Source organism: Hippocampus guttulatus, chromosome 1, assembly GCF_054856545.1.
Source record: "Hippocampus guttulatus isolate MCC_2025c chromosome 1, RoL_Hgut_1.0, whole genome shotgun sequence".
In the NCBI taxonomy this organism is placed as follows: Eukaryota; Metazoa; Chordata; class Actinopteri; order Syngnathiformes; family Syngnathidae; genus Hippocampus; species Hippocampus guttulatus.
In genome coordinates, this window is record NC_141261.1 from 703,430 (window position 1) to 726,427 (window position 22,998).

The window sequence follows — 22,998 nt, forward strand, 5'->3', positions numbered from 1 at the left end:
ATGCAACAACTAAATATAATGACACGGTGAGCAGAAAGTCAGGAGAAAGGGTGTCAAACATCTCAGCTTTTATTAGAATGGCAGCACAGACACCAGAATTCAACAAATCTCACCTCATATTCGTCTGTGACTAAAACGTTTGTATTGTGAGGATGTGCCTGCATTGAAAAGTGAGTTAAAACAATTCCGCCAAAGACTCATAATTGCATCAGAGCATGGCTGGACGCTTGTGTTTGTCATCATGTCGCTCTCAAACATCATAAAGACTTCATCTACTTTTTCACTATTTTTTTGTTTTGTTTATAACTTCACACAAACTGTAAGTATTCTTGTTCCAACACCTTTTGGAAGGACAAGACGGCAATATTTCATGACTCATCCTTTATTTAGTTTTGCCTCTTGATGGGCAAGCCGACCCAGGTATGTTCAAGCAGACTCAAGTCAAGTAAGCATGTGACAACCCTGTGAGCACTAATTAAATATTTACCAGCGATGATTAAATTATTTGCAGGAAACACAATTAGAGTTGCTGCTCGTCCCTTCTAATTGATGGAGTACGTCACTACCAATGTTGGTAGTTTGTTTGGTCCGCTGTCACTCGATCTGAATGGAGAGGTCCTTTGGAGCGCCAAAGGCTCATGAGACCGCCACATATGTGCTTCCTCCTTTTGCCATCCAGTTCAGCCCAACGAGCTCCCCCTGGCCTACGACATGACCCCGAACACGGGGTTGTGGCGGCATATGCTTGGACCAATTTCCTCATAGTCTTTCTTGGTGTGGCACACTTGGTAGAACTCGGGCTGCCGAAACAAATTAAACATCAAAGATACAAGTCGTAAAATTTCAAGCAAAATAGTTTGACACTCACAGTGGACGCCAACATGGAGCCTCCAAACCAGACGGCGTAGCGCTGCATGTGATGGGTGATGACCTGCACATCAATGGGCTTTGGCTGCCCAAAAAATAAACACGTGAATAAACAATGATAACCAGAAGCACAGAAATACCTGACTCAGCTCAATTGTGATCGAGCATGATTCACTTTGAAAAGTAAAGCAAAAATGAATGAGTGACCGCCCCCCCGACCCCACCCAAAGAAAAAGGTTTATAAGTCTGAGTAACCCCTTTGATTGAAAATAATTTTGGTAAGGATTTCATAAAGCAGTGATAAACGTTCACTATATACAGTGCATTTTCCACCAAAAAACGGGGACTGGTGGTTGGGCCAGAGGAAAAAAAAAAAAATCGGAATATGCAAATTCAGGGGTGTCAAACTGCAAAGATGCAGAGGTCGACTATTTTATGTTGTAACATCACCAACTACCATTAGATGGTAGATATGTCTTAGTTGTGCTGACTTATACTGCCCAGTCACAATGCTGAAAAATGGTGACCCCCTCCTTCATTTAAGCTGCGCATTGCTATAGATGCTGCAGATGGAGCCAATGGACTAATTTTTGACTGCATATAGATGGGGGGGGGGGGGGGGGGGATGTAGACATATTTTTTATTTCTATTGTGTCTACTTTTTATTGTTTTTTTACTATACTAAATTAGCAAAAATTTGATTTGCTTAATAATCATGACAATTTATTTTTCAATGGTTTCATCTTTGAACTTGGCTGAGGCTCAGACCTTTTAGTAAGTTTCAAGGCCAAGTGTGAAATAATTTTCATGTCATCTTGTTATAAAAAACACACGACCTCTAACTGTAAACATTCCATTGGTAATGTCGTAAAATAATTTCTTGTGCTCCTCACCTTCAACTTGCCACCGCTCAGTTCCTCACTGATTTTCAGCCGTGCATCCACAGTCCGCTTGAGATCTCTCTGCAGGCGTCGACCAAAGTCTCGGAACATGGTGGAGCCTCCAGAGAGCACAATGTTCTGTGGCACAGGTGACATATTAACACAAAGTAAATGCACATAGCCTGCTCGCATTTTGTTTCTGCACCTTGTAGAGGGGGCGGCGGACGTCGATGGGGCAGTTCTGGATGACCTCATCAACCACCTCTGAGATCGGCTGCGTGAAATCTGGGTTGGCAAACTGCATGAGAGCAAATGATTCTAAACTCGAACTTGTGAAAATACACATGTGGCCGAATGGAAATGCAAAGGCACCTCCGGGTGGAAGAAGATCTCAGGCCCGAGGAAACGCTCATAGCCCACATCTATCTGGAACGCTTTCTTGGTGATGGCGTTGACACCCGTGTACTGTTTGATCCACTTGGACCCGTCTGTGTCGTACTTGTTAAACTCCTTGACAAGGTCTGGGCAGACATAGCTGAAGCGCTCCTAGAGTGACACACGATCAAACGCATGGCATTGAAGCATCACAAGAAGCAGTTTGACATGGAAGCTTCCATACGTCCTGGGGAAGAAGGATTTGATATATGATGAGGATGAGCTATAAGTGTGGTCACAGAAGGAAATAAACTTGCAACTCAGGACTGTACAGTCTGTTCTCCTTTTTCTTCATGCCAATCCAGCAGCTCTACCGCTCTCGAGGTGACGTGCGAAAAAGGACGACCAACTCTTCAGCTGCAGGAAGTCAAACTGACCGACCTTGACAGCTTTAGCGGTATCCAGCGACTGCTCAGGAGGGATTCCCACTTCCCGTTCCCTCAAGAGCTGTTGGATGAAGTATGTGATGTCCCGGCCCGCAATGGGGATGTGTTTGATGCAGCTGCCGATGACGTAGCCTTCAGCCTGGAATGCGATGAGGAAACCAAATGAGGGCGGGAACAGGTGGAAAATAGACAAGAATACCGTATAGTCGGCCAGTCGACGCACCACTGGAATGACGTGCGTGACTCCATCGCCGCTGTCGATCACCGTCCCCGTCAGTGTTCGCTCGCCCACCTGTCGGGACGTCCAGGAGGCTGCCAGTGCCAGGACAGCCTAAGACCACAATGTCAATATTTACAATTAAACACAGCATCGGCTTGTAGAGTGGTTGTCTCGCTTTTTACAAGGACGTGGAACACATATATTCAGCTATTGGTAGAGATTTAGACTCTACCAAACAAGCGTAATAACGCTTCTTGATGACATCATCACATCTGCCTCTGTGTGGGTCTCCAACCAGTCGATAACGAACGACCGGTAGCACGTGGACTGGTCCCAAGTCGATCGTGGGACGTGTAGGGGGAAATGGGGGAAATAAAATGTGCGCGCGTGCGTACGTGTGATTATCCATCCATTTTCTGATCCGCTTTATCCTCACAAGGGTTGTGGGGCATGCTGGAGCCTATCCCAGCTGTCTTCGAGGAGTAGGCGGGGGACACCCCGAACCGGTTGCCAGCCAATCGCAGGGCACACAGAAACGAACAACCATCCGCACACACACTCACACTTACGGACAATTTAGACCAGAGTGTTTGTATGTTATTCGTGTTATATATTTTTGTGTTGGAGTACACTACACCCGAAGCATTCCATCAGTTTCATCCGTCCATGCATACATTTTCTACTGCTTATCCGGGGTCGGGTCGCTGGGGCAATGGTTTCAGCAGGGAAGCCCAGAATTCTCTCTCCCCACCACTTCTTGCATCTCATCCTGGGGGACCCCCAAGTCATTCCTAGTGCAGCTGGGAGACAAAGTCTCTCCAGTGTGTCCCGGGTTGTCCCTGGGACCTCCTGCCGGTGGGATATGCCCGGACACCTCGCTAGGGAGGTGTCCAGGGGGCATCCTAATCATATGCCTGGGACACTGGAGATGAGGAGGAGAAGCGGCTCGACTACGAGCCCACCCCGGATGATCGAGCTTTTCACCTTATCTCTAAGGGAGATCCCGGACACCCTAAGTAGGAAACGCATATCGGCTGCTTGCATTGGTAACCTCGTTCTTTCGGCCACGACCCATAGCTCGTGACCATAGGTGAGGGTGGGAAGATAGATCAACCGGTAAATCGAGAACTTCACCTTTGGCTCAGCTCTTTCTTTGTCACGACAGACCGATATAACATCCGCATCACAAAAGATGCCTCACCGATCCGCCTGTACCATCATGAAGTGATTACATTCACACAATCATACAGAATGCACCACACTTCTCTCAGTGTCCCGTAACGAAGTTGATTGTCACATTTTGGTACCTGAACAGCAATGTAGAGACCTGGGACGTTGAACGACTCAAACATGATCTCTGCTGTGTACTCTCTGTTTTCTGGTGTATTTAATGGAGGTTCTGTCTGTAAGGATGAGACATATAACACGTTACCAGTGGCTGAATAAAACAATGCAACTATTTCTGGGTAGGTACATAGGATGTATGAAACTGAGCCTTTACCAAAAGGAAGTAATGATCTTCAGGTTCTGCCCGCAGATACTTGAAGATGACCTGCTCCATGAACCTCTCCATTAGATCCCAGTCTTCCACTATTCCGTGTCGGATTGGCCACTGGGATGGAGAAAATGGTAAGTGTCAATCCTCTGCTGAAAAGTGTAACCAAACTGTTTATGCATGGCAAAATGACATCTCACTTTTGTTGCGTATGATGGCTTATCGATGGCTTCATCACCAATGAAAAAATCCAGATCATCGATGCCCTTCATCATTCGGCGCTGCGCCTGGTCCCCAACTTTGGCTGACTCTTTGATTGCAATGCCTGGTCAAACAGGAAATAAGTGAGAAAACAAATCAAAACAGCTTCTTAAATAGGTTCTACCTTAAACTAAATAGGATTTTTTTTTTTTTTTTAAATGAAGTGACTTTTTCAGCTGGCATGAGAACATAGTACAAATAGATCAGAAAATCGTTCTGTTGGTGAACAGAACTTTGAATGGCCTTTCGGTTTTCTGTCACGTCATTTAACTAGCTCTTTCATCTCATGACTTACATGACGGTATGATGAACTGAGGTTCCGTGTTTCCAGCATAACCAAGCTTTGTGTACCTGCATGGGGAAGAGAGTCAGTCAGTAAGTCACTATTTGCCTAACCCACACTTGCTGGAAATTACGGGTTGCTACAGCTCAAATTATGTTGACGTCGTGGTTTGTGAGGGGAGAGTGGACCAGGAAGTAGCATTCGTCCCATTAGCCACCGAAAGGAAACCGTTTTTGAAAGCAGCGATATCAAACAAAGCAAGCCTGGGCGATTTAGAGTGCCCCTAAGTAAGAAAAACAGGCAACGTTGACGATACAGATTAGAGAGGAAAGCGGTGCTAAAGAGGAGGGCGTTAGCCAGGAAGTAGGCATGCAAGCAAACAGCAGCTAAATAGCGCTAGCAAGTTCCACACATACCCTGTGCCACAGTCGACAACGCAAGCCGGCAGTCGACCAGCCATGCTCGCTCGCCTTCTAGCCGAATTCAAGGTAAATATCCCAGTCGCCCGATCTGGACGGATGTGCCGGTCGCGGGTGATTTAAGTTGCCGCAACCTCAATGAACAGAGCAGCAGCAGCAGTCAGGGCAAATGGATGAGCGCTTCCGGGTTCCCGGAGATTTACTTTCATGAACAATGACTCGTCAGAGGTGAAACAGCGACCCCCCGTGTATGGCATTCGCTAGTGTGATAGATTTATTCTTCTTGTGTAATAATGTATTTGACGGTTGACAAACCAGCGTCCAAGTGCATTACCGCCACCCACAAGACTGGAGAATGAAACAGCAGAAAGGCAACAAATAAAATATCCATCCAATCATTTTCTAATGTGTATTTCCTCACGAGGGTCGCCGGCGTGCAGGAGCCTATCCCAGCGTACACCCTGAATTGGTTCGCAGGCCAATCACACGGGAAAAAAAAAATCTGAATTTTAGTTGTTGCTGCAAGCCAATTCTGAAAGCAGGTTCATTTTAATTTAGCACAGTTGTAAAGTTACGCTTGTTAACTTTGAAGTCAAGATGGCGCCCGAGTAGGCAGCCGTCGGCAAGTGCTCTCATGAGCCTTGCTTTTTTTGTTGTTTTTTGGTTTGTTTTGTCACTTTGTGTTTGTTGTTACGTCGTGTGGACCTGATGTGGACTTTTTTCAGCATTTTTTGGCCACGACATTCATCAAGGAGGAGACTCTGTGCTTGGTGGTTGCGCCTTCTCGGCAGCATGGGTATACCAGCGCTGTTTCTGCCTGGGAGGAATGTCGGCGCCATTTGACTGTCGTTGCTGGACTGTCCCGGGCGCTTGTGTCTTGCGCCTGTAATGGGCAGCATTTTTCACAGCCCCGCTTTGTTCAGCGGAGAGATCGGTGCTGTTGAACGGTCTGCGGCCGGATGGATGTAAGGCTTGAGGAGCCGACGATGAGAAGAAAGGAGCGTTAGCGCGGAGCGCCGATGCGGATGTGGAACTGGGAGTCGCGGCTTGGAATTGAAGTGGATTTACATGGGACAGGAGATGTAAGCCAATCTCTGTTTCGTCAATGGACGCGACAGCTTCGTGTTTGCTTTCAAAACTTAGCTTGTAGCAGACGCGTGCACATTTTCAGCATGACGTCTCTGATCCACTGGTGAAAGGACACTTTGATCCTCTCCTCTTTCATCTAGAACTGCTTCAGACAACAAAGTGTATGCAGAAAAGTGGTGAAGGTTGCACGACTGTCTGTGTCCTATGTGTTGTGTTGTGTTATTTTTGTTATTTTGACTTCAAAATGGCGCCGCGTGAGTGGCTGCCTTTCCAGCAGCTCCTATATTTTGTTGTTCTACTTCTTCCTTTCGTAACTTTGCTGCTGTGAATTGGGAATTTCTCCATTGCGAGACTAATAAAGGTTTTTCTTATCTTATCTTAAATTCCTTTCCATTTACGATCAAGATTCTCTCTTATCATTATAAAGATGCATCCCACGACCGCAGAGGCAGCATATCAGCATTTAACTTTAGTAAGACTTTCCGAATGTAGTCCTTTCACATCCAAATACTTTTTAGTAGATCTGTGCAACAGATTTCATTCAATTATAACTTTTGAAATGCCATGGTAGTGAACCGGGTCTTCAGTGGGAACTTAGTTGCCCTCTTCACCTCCTGGATCCTGTGACGGCCATTTCTGTCCACTTTGCATCCAAGAACATAAACAAAAACAAAACAAATAAAACCCCAAAATATGTTTATAATTATTTCATTTTAAATTACAAAATAGTTTTAGCTGCATTAAATTTAAAAAAGCCATGAATGTTATAGCTAAATATTGGCCACAATTATTTTATTTTATTTTCACGTCATATCTATTGATCCTTTCTAACAATGAAAAGTTTGAAAATGAAGGGAGGTAAACACTAGAGAGCAGTCGTGCGCAATCCATATCCCCCCAATATCTCCCATTTTTATATTCATTTCGTGTGCACGGTATAAGAATTGAGAGTAGTAGCCATAATGCTAACCATTTTGGTGAAGGGCAGTATATTTCACGTTGGTTGAATGCTTTCCTGCATCTTGCCATTAATGTTCCATCATGAGCTGCTTTAATTTTGATGCCATTTTACTGTGTGCCTACATTTTACTGCAAATAGCAACGGTTAAGTAGCTTTTAAAGCTGCTTAGATTTAGGATGAGTGTTCAAATGTGGAGTTATTTCATACAGTATAAGGATTGTATGGAGGCTCTTCCCCCATCGTACACTTATGAGTTAAGTATTTCTGCCAGAACTCCGATGTGACTTGTTTGTGTGCACATCATTAGAGCTAGGTTTTAGGTTCGCCTTACTCTTATTATTTCTAATAATGAGCTGCTTTTGCTGCCCTTTAACCACAGCCGCAGGTGTGGTTAGCCTATGCCGACCTCTTCCTCTGGGCTCGGCCTTAACAGAGCCCATGTTGAGGCAACAGTAGAGCTACACGCTAGTTTGCATGTAACCGGCTCACATTATTCACGAAGTCGGCGTCGTGCTAATAAGTTCTTTCTCTGCCCGAGTCATTCATTGTGAGCAGCTCAGTTGTGCCCCTGGCTACGCGTCCCCGAATCAAATTCCTGACAAGTTCATCATCTTTGATTGGGACGCAAGTGCCCGTCACGAAGGGGTAAACTGTTCGGTATAAGAGTACATGGTGGACGACTGTAACGATCAAATGCACAGATTAGTATAAGTCATAGTGGTTTATGCCTTGAGTTTATTTTTACCGTACATTGTTTCCGCACCCTCTTGAGCTGAGCAAGAAACATCCGCATAAAGATGGTCCAGAAAAAGGGGAAAAAAAGCCTAATTCACAGCTTAGTGAGGACAAAAATGCTGAAAACCATCAGTAATTGGATGATCTCAGCACATTTATGTGGGGGTTATTATTAACTTCGTAGTACTTACTTTTTCCTCCTCAGAAAAGCCCCACAGACTGAAACATGTCTGTTCTTGTTAGCATTATGCCCATTCTGACTTTGCCAACTGGACAAGGTTCATTTGTGTACAAGCATTCACGACACAAAAAGTAACCCTAATGACCCCTGCTTGGCAATATTTTCCAGACCCGTACTCAAAGTTAATTAAAGTGTAGCACCCTTGAAAAAAAAATATGAAAGTGGTTGTAAACGCCCCACCCTCTCAAAAAAAAACACTCATGCTGTGTCAACACAATATCCACTCACAATTCATATCAGAAGAATATTTTACCAATCCGAGCAAAACCATAGTATTTAAATACCGAAACACTGAACCAAATAGAGGCATTATCATACATACTGAGGAAAGAATAAAAGCAAGCATGAAAGCATTATTTATTCTGAAATGAGTGTTGTTTCATACACTAATCAGGTGAGTTGATCTTGATCTAATTCTAAACATTACCGACAACCTGAAGCAGCTCTCAAAGTGAGAGTTATATTGTGCTTGTGGTTCACGTGTTGACTCATTTCTTCCTTTGTTGCTCTTCGGGTCTGACGCTTGAACCGGGTGTCAAAGAAAGAAATACAATTGAAATGCTTTATATATACATATAAGTATGCATAAATCACTTTAGGCACTATCCATCATGCCTGAGGATGGTGTGGGCTTACCGTTGTGCATTTACTTGATGACTCCAGCAACGCAGAGGGCAAGACAATTCATACAACTAATAGTAGCAGCCATGACAGCGGGAAATGTCCGCCTCATATTTTGGTGCACAAGTGAAACAAACCTGTACGGTTCTCTGGTGTTCCGCAGAACAGATAATTGAGATGGCGTACCCACTGAGATTCCTAGTGGTGCTGACAGAGTTCAGGATTTTCCGAAATGGACTTTTTGGATGTGTGTATAAACAAGCGTCGATAAAAACCATCCCCAATCCCGTGGTTCAGATCAAACAAGCGGCGTGCAGGAGATGCGACAGGGAAAGAAGCGAAAGAAGGAGAGCGAGGATGATGCTCATCTGTGGGTCGGGCGTTGCCATCGAGTGAACGAGCCGCTTCCTCTTGGGCCCGTTGCAGAGTGCTGTGTTGCAGCAGGAAATGCAGACCGAGTTCAGCCTCCCGGTGCAGAACTGCTGGTAGCCGGAGGAAGCGATGAGGCACGCCGCGGACGATGCGCACGACTTCCGATAATGAATCCCTGTGAAGAGGGGACAAGTCGGATTATTAATCTACTCCCGGTGGAATCGGACCAGGCCTCTGATTTCATCTGCGGCGTAGTCGCATAGCATCAGTCTGGCATTTATTCATCGCCTCCGTCACAGTATAGCGTGGAAATGAAAGGCAATCATGGCTTCCTTGTTTATTCACACTTTTCTTTGTGTCCACCTAGTTAGGGTCAGCTTAGAGCCACCGCACACCGAGCGATTCAACCGAATGCAACTGAAATAGAAAATCGCGAACCAATTGTAGCCGGCGACTCACCGTCGCACACATGCCAACTCACTGCAATAGAAAAACGGAAACCCTCAGTGTAGCATAAATGACAAGGAAAAACTGGAAGGCCTTCACCACTTTTATCCTAATAATACAAAGAGCGGAAACGGGTGAGAGGAAAGGAGAGAGTGGATATTTGAGAGGCTATTGGCCTTCATTGATGGCACTCGTGCATTTTGGCAACAAAGACTCATCAAGCTTTGCTTGTAAACCAGAGGTACAGATGAATTTCTAAATATACTTAGGTAGTGTTGTAATAAGTATGTACATAAGATAAGATAACCTTTATTTGTCCCACACCGGGGAAATTTGCAGTGTAACATGAAATTTTTGCTTTGCCGTTCTATTTGTGGAGTTCTTAGATCAGGGCTAAGGTTGAAATTTTGCATCGCAGCATTGGCCGCTCATTGCAGAGGCTCCTCGCAACAGTTCAGTCGCGGTTACTCGGTGTGTGGCGGGCCACGGACGCGGCAAGTGTTCAGCTATGCCAACTCAAGCGCGACAATCCATTCATACCAATCGACAAATATGACGTACAAAACTGTTGCTTTGTCAACAGGGTGCAGCAGAAATTGTCACTCACCATCAGGTTTGACAAGCACCTCCTTTTGGCACATGTCCTGCACGTTGACGGTGCAGTTCACAACGTACTCGGGCGTTGAGCAGTCGTGCTTCATCTCGCACTGGTAACACTGGATTTGAAGGGCGTCTCCTGCAAACGCATCAAACAAAGCAGGACGGTGAAAGAAGAAAAGGATTATTTCTTCACCAAGGAGCGGCCCACTCAAGGGTTGGTCATGATAGGAATAATTACATTTTGGTGTGATCTGGGCAAAGGTCCGGGATCCTTGCACCCCTTTTGATACAGTTTTTGACTTTGCAAAATGATGTATTGTTTTTCTGCGTTTCCTATGCATGGGTGTTAAGGACAAAATCCAGGCTTTTGCAGAACCGGAAAGGTGTACAATTTGTAGGATTCTTTGACCAAATTAGATTCCAGGTACAGTTGGCCTTGTGTGAAGTCTACAGTATATGTTCTTCCTGTGCTTGATTTTCTTCAGATGCTTCGTCAAAAAATAAAAAACAATCCACTTTTACTCATCGGTGTGAATGTAACTTTGTGTTTCTGTGAATGACATGAGAGTCATCTATGGTGCAAGGAAAAAAGGTCATGATGCTTTTAAGGGCCCTAATTCCCTGAAAAATATTTTCAATCTGCTGTGATGTTATTTTTAAAGGGCCCAAATCGCTGGCAACAGCCCCGCCTCTCAGCCTAAGCCAGCTGGGAAAGCTCCACAGTTTCCTGTGACCCTGCGCGCTATTGAAAATGGATACTGTATACACTGTATATGTATTTACAAAAGACGAGGAGCCATGAGAGAATTTGAGATTTGATCTGATCTGTCATCCATAACGTCATGCTACTCATTTATTTATTGTCACCGTGCTCTTATTTGACCAGAACTAATGTCTGCCTCCTTTTCACACTCGAACACCCTCACTCACAGTTTTCAAAGTCCACAAAGGCCAAGCATAAGGTATGGCTCCATGTCCAAACAAAACTAATGGAGTCTTCCGTCTGCTGCACTGCAAGCTTGACATCACCTCGAGCTAGGGGGTGGCTGAGGATTTTTTTTTTGCAAAGGATGCTGAGCACATAATGATGGCTGCTGCGTCCATGAAATGAGGGAAGGCCATAAAATCACATCAGTGGTATTTTTAACAACCGGCTTTAGCAAGGTTGGTAAAGTTTCATTTACAATGCAAACAAAAGGAACTTGATGCAGCGCCTAAGGGGAGTGCCACCATGTCACCTTGCAAAGGGGAAACGTTTTACTGGCTACTTTCAAAGCAGCCGCGTGTGTTTGTTCAACTAAAACCTGCCCATGAAGCCCTCGCGATTGTTTTGCCAGAGAAACTGCAGTGTGGCAAAACAGACAATACATTCTGTGCAATGCATAACAACGTCGGTGAACCCTGAGAGTCGACTCAAATTAGTTCCTCTAATGTGAACCGATCATTGAAGCAGCATCAATCAAGCCAAACACAGCACATCTGCTCATTGGTGTAATTATGGAAAAGGTGGAAGCCATTAATCTGCCAAGTTTGTGACTGATAAACACAACAAAACACTAGCGAGCGGCTCCGTCCGTCAGTTGGGATCTGATTGCGGATGCAAGCGGCTTCTTATTATTTCGCAGGGACTCTGTCTAGCTGGGAGGTAAAATGCAGCTTATCAGCATGAACATAACATTTGATTAGTCAGATGGGATCATTCGGACTGATAAAAAAAATGCAATGTCGTTCCTTGCATCCATCTTAGGCTGTAGAAAGAAGAAAGAGAGAAAGTGAGAAAGAAGGAAAGACAGTCAGACAGACAGAATTTGTTTTGTCATTCAGTGACGTTTTTTTTCCTGTGGGAAGTATATATCTTATTCTTACTCTGATTGTTTGTACCCGTGCATGAATAATATAATCCGGATAAATGAACCCATTTTGAAAAGTCATCCCGAGTAATGCCCCTTTGGCAGATGTGCCCAAACTGGCTGTCACCTGCTTGCATGGCTTCAATACTGTGCGCAAAACTCGTGCCAAATAATATTTCATATGCAGCTCCGCCAAAGTTTTCTCACAATGCAAGTCACTCTTGAAATATGAAAACAAAAATCAAAGCATCGAGATGACATATTTTAGAATCGAGAAGGCGCGCGTTACATGTAAATACAAAAAGCAAACCATGCACGCCCGCGTGTGACTCCTCGCCAAACGGACTGGCTGCACGTACCTGCGTGAACCAGGACTCCGAAAAGAGTCGCCAAAACGAGCAGACGCATGTCTCCCGGGAGGGCATCCGAACGGAAAAAGTTGCTCAGAAGGCGAACAGCGGGACTGAGCGCCGCGGATGAAGCGCGCACACGCTCGCGCTCGTCAGCATCCTCCGCGCTCGTTGGGGATGGCGGCCGCCAATGCACCCGCACTGTGAGCGCAGGACCCTTATAGAGCACCACGTGACCGAGGCGCGCACAGTGCAGGCGTGAACGCTGTGCTGTCTTTTAAGTTTTCCATAGTCGTGCTTGAGCTATGAAAAGTCTTCTCAATTTTTACAGCATCTAAATGGCATCGTTGCATGGCTATCCAAATGAGGGCCCTGGGGGCATTTATGGCTTGCCGTCCATTTTTTTAGTAGCCTGGGGCATGTACTAAAAGATAATATTTGACACGGCCTGCAAAAGCTATTTATAAAAAAATGGTGGAGAAGGCGTGGTGAATAACGGTGCGACCCCCCCCCCCCCACCCCCTCCAACAGCCTTCAAATCCCCCACTGGTGTCACGTTACAATATTTCAGGTATGGTGAGCAGGTGGGTTGAATTTGGTGTTTTCAAGCTCACACTCTCATATTGTTCACTGGACGTTCAATAACTGACATGGAACAAAATAATTCGGAGGATATTCCAAAATAATTCAAATGTTGCGATGAATGTGCACTGGAAAAAATGGATTTACTTAATTCGAACATGTGCATCAGTTGCACATGATTAAAATGTGGTAAATTGATGCAATTTCCCCATGTTTTCCTCAACAAGAAATCAATTATATGCATTAACACATTTTAATGATGTGCAAACGAAAATCAAGTATGTTTTTTTTGTGTGTTTCCCAACCCTTCTTGAGTGAAAAAAAAAAATCTCACAGCAATTGTTTTTCCATTCATAAGACATTGCTTGCATATAGATGAACAAAGATGTCCTTGCAATTATCAATCACCGTCTTAGGCTATCAGAGATTGTCAACGCCCTCAAATTTAAGTGCAGCACACTGACCAAGCAGTTTAACTCGACTTTTTCCATTCAGAATGAGCCTCGCCATGGTTGACTAAAGAGGCTGGAGGGTGCGCTCACCTGCCGAAATGCTGTATTGCGGAGGTAGAACATAATGCAGACCAATGAGGTCAGGTGACATCCCGCATGTTTGCAGCTGGAAGTCGTTATTTTCGTATGTTTTTAGAAGCCTATTGTTCCACAAATACTTTGGTTGGACTTGGTTGACCTCGGAGACGTCCGACTTTAGATGCAGGACTGTTTTTTTATGTTTATTTGCCGTTCTGTTTGTCTTCGGGCCAGCATCAACCTAGGCGCTGAGATAAGAAAGAAAAATCTCTTCCTATCTACCGGCGTTGCGATATCTGTGCTCTTGCTCGCTCCGGAATGGCCAAATTTCTCATTAGATTGTGAAGGTGCGTGTGGAGTAGAGTACACATCACAGTGGCACCGATAATTCGGTGACCTATTACCCTGTGCAGCCTGCAAGGAGCAACCGGAACTGCCAGCCAAAGGTACACATGAACGTTCTGTTGCAGAACCAGATCAACGCATGCGAGGATATTAGGCAGATTATGGCACACAATCACCAAGATGGAGATGCACTAATTGCATTTATTCAGGCTGCATAATGAAGCATCATGAGACCGCTTACTTGGAAATCCCCGTGCGCTCTTGGCGCAAACCGTCTCCCGTTGACAGATTGTTAGGAGAAAACGGATTACAGGCATAGCCCCTTTGGGGCGCTTTCGCTTCCTTCCTTGAAGACGGAGTACACGTGCTGGGACAGACAAACGTCTACACACTTGGCTGCCAACAGAAAATATTTGTCATATTTATTTCGGAAATAGTTACATAAAATAGAGCATTAGTGTAGCGGACAAAGATTGCACACAGTAATAATTAAAACAATGAATAGTTCATCATATTTACCAAAGTAACACTGCTGGTAACCATTCCCAAGGGAACATTTAAGGAGAGAGGTGAATCACACTACAGTCCGATAGTACAAAAACATGGGTATAAATACTCGACACCTATAGAAAAATACACAAGCGCTCCGCACTCACACGCACTATCAACACTTTCATGAAAAAATTGCGGCACAAAGTATGCTGTGTTGATTAGCACCAGCTGGTCAAGTTCCAAATAGGAATTCGGCATGACGTTACCGATATATGTCTTTTAAAATAAAATATTTTAGCTCTTCTTTTGATCAAAATAAAGATTTCTATTCAAACAAGAACCCCAAAAGAATTCAATAAGACAAGTAACAAGCTATTTTCAAAAGCTCATTTGAAAGATTGGCAAAAAGAATGTACAGGTGTATTTTTGTGTGCATATTTGCATATATCAATTAGCAATGCCCCTTCTGATATTAACTTATACCACTTTTATTTACAACATAATCATACATCTGAGAGGTGAGGTTCGGTTCAGGTTTGCTTCAGAAAACCACACACGAGATGGACTTTGCGTCGCGGAAACCGAGAAACAAATTATTCGTGGTGTTTGTATGCAAGTCAACATCTTCCTGATGGTACAATCGATTTGAGTTCAGTATGTTCCCTGAGCTACCAACAGTCTGTTAATCTGCGCGAAAGAGGAGTTTAGTGAGTAAAGAAATGACTTCCTCATTAGTCTCAAGAAGATGCGAGCCAAGAGATGTCAATTTGTAAATGAGTTCTTCAGAACCAAGAACATGTTGGAAGACACTTTTAGGAAGTCAAACCAAGTGTCCGCTTCTTTGATATTGGAAGAAGTCTTCAATTAACAACAAAACTGAGCCGGGTGCAACGTGAAGGGCCAGATGTAGCGGCAGATTAAATGTCTCGGAAGATCCAAAGCCACTGCCAGTATTGTCATTGACTTGATTTGGCCAAAAAACAGCGTAAACCCAAAAGGACACCGCAAGGTGCAATGAGTCACGTATTGCTACCATCAAACTACTGGTTTGAGCTTTCCGCCTCTAAGTGCTTTTTGGTTGGGCTCTTCATCAAGAGGTGAGGTGCAGGACTGCAGTCACTCAAATCAAAGTTGAATCTTCCCGGCCGCCGCAGGCAGCAGGAACACTCGCAGCGGTCAGTCAATCTACGCTGTTGGACACCCAAATAATCACGCATGGTTGGGGGAAGGGGGGTGGGCGGGGGGGTCCTGTCACACATCGTTGGAGACTTGGCTGTTGCAGGACGAAAAGCCGTTGTAAAGCGAGTCACTGAGGAAGCCTGCTGGATCAGCGCCAGTCTTGCCCGAGAAACCGGATGAGGATGGCTCTTCCACCTTGCTGCCACACAATGCCTCTAACCTCCCACCATCAGAGACGGACTCTTTGCGGACGCTCGAGCTGCTGCGATTGAGCTTGTTGAGTGACTCCAAGGTGACACCCAGCGAGCCGGGCTGTTTGGGGCAGATGGCCGTCTTTCCCGGCGCAGTTTCCTTCTACGGAGAGACAAACAAATGAAATCCTGAGATCTACTCACATGACACACGTTAGTGAAAACATTTAGACTCAAGCAGATGTTGACATCCTTTCAGGTGCTTTGGAAAGCAGACTGCAACAATCATGCTCTATCTTGAGAGGCCAGCGAATAGAGCCTGGGAGCAAAACAACATAATTTGACGGTATTGAAAAACACAAGTGGATTGGATGAGGGTGGTTGAGATGTTCCAGAGCAGTTCTAAATATGGGCCTTTGAGACATTTTACCTCCCTTAAAGCTCTGAACAACAAACTCAAGCATGAACACATTAATTCTGCAGCAACACAGCTGACGAGTTTGGCGTTTACGCAACGTGAGAAAGATAGGAATTGGCCATTTGTATTCATCTCGTGTGTTACGGTAAATGAATCTGCCTTCTGCAAGATTCTACATACTGAAATTAATCAAATTTAATGAGATGCACATATACCGTGTATCTTACATTTCGCATTCCACGTTGAAATCTAATGTTCGCTTTCCGTTCTCCACGCAGCCTAAAATTTCTCAGGGCACTAAAAATGCACCATGCTCACTGCGGAGCCGACGCATGTCGATTCGTTTTCGCTTCCTTTGGACCAAAACAACCAGAAATCTCTTCAACTCAGTTGTTCCTCGGGCATTTTGACTCCCCGGCACCAACAATAGGAAGACACGTAGGAGTAGGCAAGAACGAAGCCAGGGAAAGTCCGACGAGAGGACCGATGATGAGCTGAGAACCGAAAGCGAGACGAACAGAAAAGAACATACAACTGAGAGGACGACAGCAGGAGACACGTTATTGAAAAGGATGACTCAAAGGAAAAGGGAGAGAAGACGTTGTTAGTGCGAGTGTCAGGTGCTGTCAGGATGATGAATGGAAGGCCAACGTGGGTCACGAGGGCTCTGATGGGAGTCACCGAGCTTTGCATTGCTCTCCTGAGTGTTTGTGGAATGTTATTAAAGGAGCTCATACAGATCTTTGACACCAGCCACCAAACTTTCCCAAAGTGTCACCGACGGCAATGGCTCCCAAGTGTGACCCTTCTTTGCTGCAGCAGGCCTGGATGTGAATGTTGAAGTAGGGCAAAGACGCTTGCTATGCACCGATTGGCTTCTCGCTGTAAATAAAACGTGATGATCTCTTGCATCAATTTCCACGCAGACACTCCAAACTCATTTTGACCTTTTGTGACTACTAACTATTATTTTTGCCGTAGATGTACTTTTCCTTGGCTTCTTTGTCGATTGTACTGTGCATTGGGTGAAGTAGACATTTTGCAGATTGCTTGAAAGTGCCTGGATCACTGCTGCACGGCTGATAGAATTACAATAAAGTTTTTGATTTGATTTGAAGTCATTTCGCTTGAGTTCACCAAAGGTCACAATAAAACTCACAGAACAAACTCTAATGTACACAAGTGTTGAGTCAGATCCCCCCCGACCCCCACCACCCCGCACCCGACTCAGAATATAGATCTTTGTGTCAGGTCTGGCATCGGGGTAGTCGAGGGTAGCTTGGCTGTCCTGCGGCGGCAGCTGGAGGCCATTTCACGGTCTCTGGTCCTCATTTGTCATTGAGCGTCGTTAAATAAGGCTGGGCAAATACCCCCTGACACGAGATGGCGAGTCGATCGAAAGCAATTAGGCAGCTTTTACTATGAAAATCTCCCGACGTACGAAAACCTTGGGGTTTAAGCACTCACGCTGAGTATGTCTCTTGTGTTGATGGGTGTTTCTTTGTGCAACAGGTCGTACTGACTGATCCTCTTGCTGTCCTTCTCCAGTTGAGAGAACATATCATGTTGGTAGAAGTCCATGATTGACAGAGGATCCTCCACACTGCTACTCCTCAGCGTCTTTTCACGTCGGTCGACTGGAATTGGGTGCGTTAACACAAGTCAAGCACTGTATTTTTCACAAGCCTCGGTTCAATGATGCAGTCGGGAAAACTGGGAAGTTACTCATTGGGATTGAAGGGTTTGCATTAACACTATGCATCGCCAATTGCCATTGCAGAATCACTGCATCCTGGTGAAGCTAAGCCAGATCCATTTGTTCCAACTTCACGAGAGCAAACACTGACTTTGAGAAGCATTCCCAATTTACTTCATTGGATGTCTGAAATTCTGACTTCCCTGTTTTCTAAAATCAATCACTATTTCTGATGGCTAGGTATCTGACCAGAGTTAATTGTCTTGCTGCAGTTGATCCCCGAGCTTTGCGTCGGCCTCAAATTGACTGCAGCTCGCTCAAGTTCGGTCTCAGTATCGCTGCCGCTACTGCTGCCCAAGTACGTACACAATCGCAGGGCTCTCTCCTAAAGTGAAAAAGAGAAAAATGTTAAAACTATGCATGACACATCCAATGTTTAGTCATTTGGGCTAACTCACGTCCAGTATTAGTAAAATTACATTCGGCCTACGACAAGATACCTTGATAACAGTTACACCACAATAAGCAGTCGAGGCAGATAGCCGCCCGAAACAGAGTCTTACTTCTGCGAAACGGTTTGTCCTGCTACAGAGACGTTTTCTCTTTACCAGTGTGGCCAAAGTGCTTCCTCAAGAGACATTCTCTTGGGTCTTTTCTTAACTCAGACTGTCCTCCTCAACCTGCTAAGTTCTGAAAAGTGTCTTCCAATACGGTAGTTCTTTTAGTTCTGCTCCAGTGTTAACAAGCTACCGTTGCCTGGCATCGTGGGAAAAATTCACCCTTCACTGTAGTTAATGCTAATGCTGATCCTCCTGATTTTCCATTTGCAGTTTAGCTACGCAGCATGTTTTGGGTCAGGACATGCAGGAAATATCGTCTCTTTCGGGTTACTGAACACAATTCCCAAGACCCTTCCAAAATTAGAAACACAGCATCGCAAAACCTGCTTTGAATGATCTGCACTTCACACTCACACAGAACAAATTTGCAAAGCACAAATATGACTTCCATGTTTTAATCAATTTCCGGGCTTGTGCATTGTAGGCTGCCCTAGGCATTTCTGTCCATCGGACAGCTGGACAAAACCAGCAGACCCATGTGCTTTTCTGGTGTGAATACGCCCTAAACTTACGGCAGAATTGTCATGTTCCTTTGTTTTCATCTTCCTCCCAGTTTCATCGTCCTTGTCCTCATTTGAAGGTGAACCACCGCTCCGTGGGGTGAACAGGCTCAACCTCTTCGTCCTGTTTGCACCTACAAATCCAAAGAACCAGACAATATTTAAATAGGCACAGTGTACAGTACGTAAATACTGTTGTGATCACATTGTTAAGTTCTGGATCGTCTTAAAAATGATTACATTCAATATTTCCATTTAGTGGATGAGTGGTCCCTTACAGTAAAACAATTATGCATGTGCCTCAAAAGGATTAAGGCATTGATGCTCTGTTGCACAAGAGTACGACAGCAACGGTAGCAATAAACACTTTTTTTCAACTGAGTAAATTAACTCATTCACTCCCAAAGACGTTTTTAAACGTCTTTTCAGACTTGGTCCAGAATTGGCTGGTACTGAATGAGTTAATGGAGCTTGACTCACCGGTGAGTTTGGGCAATCGGGTCTGGGCATCCGGGGTGAAACCACTGTAAGTAAGGGATGGGTCCGAGAAGGAGTGACCCAAGCTTCCAGAAGCATGTAGGCAGGTGTTGGGTAGGGAAGGCATTTTGACACTAGGGTGTGAGCTTTCTGGAAGAGGGGAGGGAGGCTCAGCTTGGAGCTCGGCAGTCACCCCATCCATGCTGGAGTCACATTTAGGAATGTGGCGTCCACTGGCTCGTGTGACAGAGTCAGGAAGAGGGAAGGTTCCAATCCCACTGTCCAGTGTTCTCATTTGGCAGCTAGAACCTAAAGTGACAAGGAAATGTGACAACTAGGGGAAGCAGGGGTCACCACACAGGAAATGAAACTAGGGCTTCACATGCAACGGAAGGGCTGGTGAGAGTACAGGGTGTCTGTGGTGGGTTCAGCCGTCGATACAGAAGAGAGAGAGAAAAACATTTGGATCATGTTAACCAAAATCAAATGGAATAATGTGTCCATGAACGGCCAGAAACTTTCTTTTACATAAAAGGAAACAGAAGAACTCCTGAGGGCACCTAGAGTTATTCATCTGGGTTTACGGCAGCAATCAGCAAAATAAGGATTTTTATTTTTATTTTTAAATGGGAGACCAATCGGTACATTGTCTTTCCTAATATATTTTATTTTTACCATTTAGGTGAAACTAAAGGGAGAACACGAAGAGTTTGGAAATGAGTGAAAATATCGTCTGGTAAGAAATTTCACTTAACAGTAAACATTTGATAGGCCAATCGTCTCATAAAAATATCTGACCGTAGAAATGCATGTTTTTATTTTGACACAGTTTAGCATCGCAAACATACTCACAAGCAAGCAAGCAAGCGGACAAACAAACAAAAGACCACTCATTTTCAAAGTGAACGGCAATTAATGGTGGCACTTTATCTCTGGTCTAGTTTATCTTCAAGCTTTTGAACAGGGCTCCCCAGCCTTCATTTGAGACCAAGCTATTCCAAACATTCCTCTCTGGACTTTAATTTGCCCACTGAGACAGAAAAAGGCCTTTCTCCAATACAGCATACAGTAATATCTTGTGAAGATGAAGAATTGAGATTCGGGGGAAACTAAATGGTCAGATCAACACCAACCAATTGAGCAAGGTCTGTCCCAAAACATTTATCCAAAGAGACTGAAAGTATTATGCATTTGACATCTACACCCATGAGCAGCACCTGCGAAAATCATTTGACGTAAACATGCGCTGCTGAACAGCTTGTTGTTTGACGCACTTGAGAACATTTGCTACACCGCATCAAGAATCTGAACAAATAACGCAGGGGACGTGAGTGCATGTTTGGGAGATTGTGAAGGGCTCCTTACATGTCGGAGGGAAAGCACAGAGAGGAGGCAGCCATAGATTACGAAGTCGTATAATCGAATGCCAGGCTTGACGGTTCAAAATGCCCTCTATAAGCAAACTATAACAAGTTCCAGAGTAATTCTAGCCTGAGGCAACAGCGACTGGACGTAATGTAGTTTTTCATGAGCTGCAATCACGTCCAGGCTGCATGCTTGGAGGCAAGAAAGCTGGTGTGATGATAGCTTCACTGTCTGATGGTTAGCCTCTATTTGTTTTTTGAAGTATTTATTGTTTTTTGTGCTCCGGACCATAAAAACGTTTTTTTGATTGCTCAGGCAGCGTAAGTCAAAACATACAGAGAGCTTCTAAGATTGTTAATTGTATTTTGATGTTTTAAAGCGGAGTTCATTTTAGACAGAACATATTTCTGTTTTTTTCTTTAGAATTTAACTTTCCGATTTGCTCCTGCTTGTCATTTCACCTGGGAGTTTTTAGCTCGACCCCCTTTCCTGGCCATCACTCACCCACCTCTCAATTGCTCATCATCTTTGTATAGTTTTGCATTACCTCAGCCATGCATTTAATTTATATTAATAAGTGCTAGAGAGCAGAATGATGGTGAGATGGAGCTTTGTCTGACTGGAGACAGTTTGCAATCTCTCTATCATCGGTGCAACTTCGAAAGTGTTGCTTTAATAAACTTGCCCCCCGCCCACCCCCCAAAAAAAGCCATAAAAACACAGACGCCACTCGGTCATTATGACCTTTAAAGCCGGATGCCTGAGTTACAAACTTGCTGTAAATCCCATCTGGTGAACAAGAGTATCTATCACACTGCAATAATTACAACCATCATGCCATCCAAGTTAATGCATTCAGTTTGTTCCCCACTTCAATGGCTGCGAAGGCATTGCCACGTGTCACCTGGCTTGACATCGGTCTGAAACACTGCCTTGGCAGAAACGTGAACACTTACCCATCATGTGGTCTTGACCCGTAGCATCTGCCATGCGTCCCTCTTTGTTGTCACCCCTCAAGTTGAGCTTCTGACTCATTAAGAGGGTCTGTGAAGTCCAAATTACAATGTGACCTCAGTATGCAATTCCTAGATGCTCGTTTCATTGTCAACATTGTAAAGTGGGACGATTAGAGTAGTCAATTATATTCTAACTATAATTGAGTTATTCAAGTGTGAGGAGAAAAAAAAAGAATCACAGAGGTCATAAACTGTCTGTCTTTTGTGCCGTTTTGTGGGGAGAAGATGGATGGATGGAAGGCTTGGGGAATGGTATCAAATGGCCCTTTGTCAAATTGAGTGCTCCTGATAAGGAGACTCCTCAGCGCTATCGAAAGCCCACATCGGGATTAAATTTCCGACGTTATACTGCGGGGCTCTCTTTTGACTGCACTTACTCCTCTCTGTTAAATGTCCTTTTTGATTGCTTTTAAAGCTCTACAGAACTCCCCATCGATGTTTCATATTTTAACTCACTTATAATCCAAACTAATATTGACCAAATTCCTCATTTTCGTTTACAAAGTGGTGTAGCAGAAAGCAAAGTATTATTTAAGCTTCATGTGTGCCCTGAAACCTGAATTTGAGAGAGATACAAGACAATAAAATGAGTACTCATCCAAACAAAGCAAAATGTCCATTTACAGCAGCATCGGGACAGATCTGCATGTCTCCTTTCATCTCAGAACGCTTCTTGGGTGTGGCGATCCCTGTCGGCGATGCACTGACTAAGTTGCCTTTTCCAGCAGTCCTGCGATGACACAATATTTGATCTCTATTTAAAAATGCTTTTCAGGCTGCTTGAAATGTTCTCTCTTGCGTGAAGACAAAATGCCAGCAACTCAGAAGTTGTGAAAAAACAGATCATTGGTGTGAAGCGTTACAGTGTGACTGTGCAACAATTGTCACGGAGTCAGAACTGGAAAAGGCGGCTGTGTTTGAGATTAGTTATTGTATCCCACATTCACAGCACACGAAGTAGCTTATGTTTGTTCGAAGGATTCACTTCTCTCAATTGAGAGACAACTCAAGATAGCTGCAGTGACAGGAAGTAAACAGTCATCAATTAAGGGTAATTGATTCGTAATTGTCTTG

General features: G+C 44.5%; 3 protein-coding genes across 7 annotated transcripts in view; all 3 read right to left on the reverse strand.

The window, feature by feature from the left end:
* Positions 1-51: 51 nt before the first annotated feature.
* Positions 52-5,437, reverse strand: LOC147209928 (actin-related protein 3). The gene is made up of 12 exons (XM_086117589.1): positions 5,245-5,437; positions 4,841-4,896; positions 4,485-4,609; positions 4,291-4,401; positions 4,097-4,192; positions 2,793-2,900; positions 2,565-2,708; positions 2,121-2,294; positions 1,954-2,046; positions 1,761-1,886; positions 869-952; positions 52-800 (listed from the first exon to the last, which is right to left on the reverse strand). The coding sequence occupies exons 1-12, from the start codon at positions 5,286-5,288 to the stop codon at positions 705-707; spliced, it is 1,257 nt and encodes a 418-aa protein (XP_085973715.1). The 5' UTR covers positions 5,289-5,437; the 3' UTR covers positions 52-704.
* Positions 5,438-8,012: 2,575 nt separating this feature from the next.
* LOC147209929 (ly6/PLAUR domain-containing protein 1) lies at positions 8,013-12,926 on the reverse strand. Its single transcript, XM_086117843.1, has 3 exons — positions 12,523-12,926; positions 10,321-10,449; positions 8,013-9,441 (listed from the first exon to the last, which is right to left on the reverse strand). The coding sequence occupies exons 1-3, from the start codon at positions 12,569-12,571 to the stop codon at positions 9,188-9,190; spliced, it is 432 nt and encodes a 143-aa protein (XP_085973969.1). The 5' UTR covers positions 12,572-12,926; the 3' UTR covers positions 8,013-9,187.
* Positions 12,927-14,367: 1,441 nt separating this feature from the next.
* LOC147209930 (nck-associated protein 5-like) overlaps positions 14,368-22,998 on the reverse strand; it is an 80,878-nt gene continuing 72,247 nt past the window's right edge. For 3 of the 5 annotated variants that reach the window (XM_086117960.1, XM_086118040.1, XM_086118165.1), the window contains 7 exons: positions 22,549-22,654; positions 21,865-21,952; positions 19,547-19,852; positions 19,079-19,200; positions 18,196-18,331; positions 17,718-17,887; positions 14,368-15,995 (listed from right to left, as the gene is read on the reverse strand). In XM_086117960.1, coding sequence (XP_085974086.1) covers positions 15,714-15,995; positions 17,718-17,887; positions 18,196-18,331; positions 19,079-19,200; positions 19,547-19,852; positions 21,865-21,952; positions 22,549-22,654 — 1,210 coding nt within the window. In that variant the 3' untranslated portion in view covers positions 14,368-15,713. Of the gene's footprint in view, positions 15,996-16,568; positions 17,888-18,195; positions 18,332-19,078; positions 19,201-19,546; positions 19,960-21,864; positions 21,953-22,548; positions 22,655-22,998 lie in introns of those variants that run through there. The other 2 variants (XR_015101641.1, XM_086118241.1) reach the window with 2 other exon arrangements.

What these genes read in the sequence shown, in the direction of transcription:
- LOC147209928 (XM_086117589.1), bottom strand. Translation starts at nt 5,288, where the DNA reads ATGGCTGGTCGACTGCCGGCTTGCGTTGTCGACTGTGGCACAGG. An exon ending in AGATCTTCTTCCACCCGGAG is followed by an intron (nt 2,047 to 2,120) that starts GTGCCTTTGCAT and finishes GCTCTCATGCAG; the next exon opens with TTTGCCAACCCAGATTTCAC. An exon ending in TGAGCGGTGGCAAGTTGAAG is followed by an intron (nt 953 to 1,760) that starts GTGAGGAGCACA and finishes TTTTTTGGGCAG; the next exon opens with CCAAAGCCCATTGATGTGCA.
- LOC147209929 (XM_086117843.1), bottom strand. Translation starts at nt 12,571, where the DNA reads ATGCGTCTGCTCGTTTTGGCGACTCTTTTCGGAGTCCTGGTTCACGCA. An exon ending in CGGAGTCCTGGTTCACGCAG is followed by an intron (nt 10,450 to 12,522) that starts GTACGTGCAGCC and finishes ATGCGTTTGCAG; the next exon opens with GAGACGCCCTTCAAATCCAG. An exon ending in GGTGCTTGTCAAACCTGATG is followed by an intron (nt 9,442 to 10,320) that starts GTGAGTGACAAT and finishes CCCTCTTCACAG; the next exon opens with GGATTCATTATCGGAAGTCG.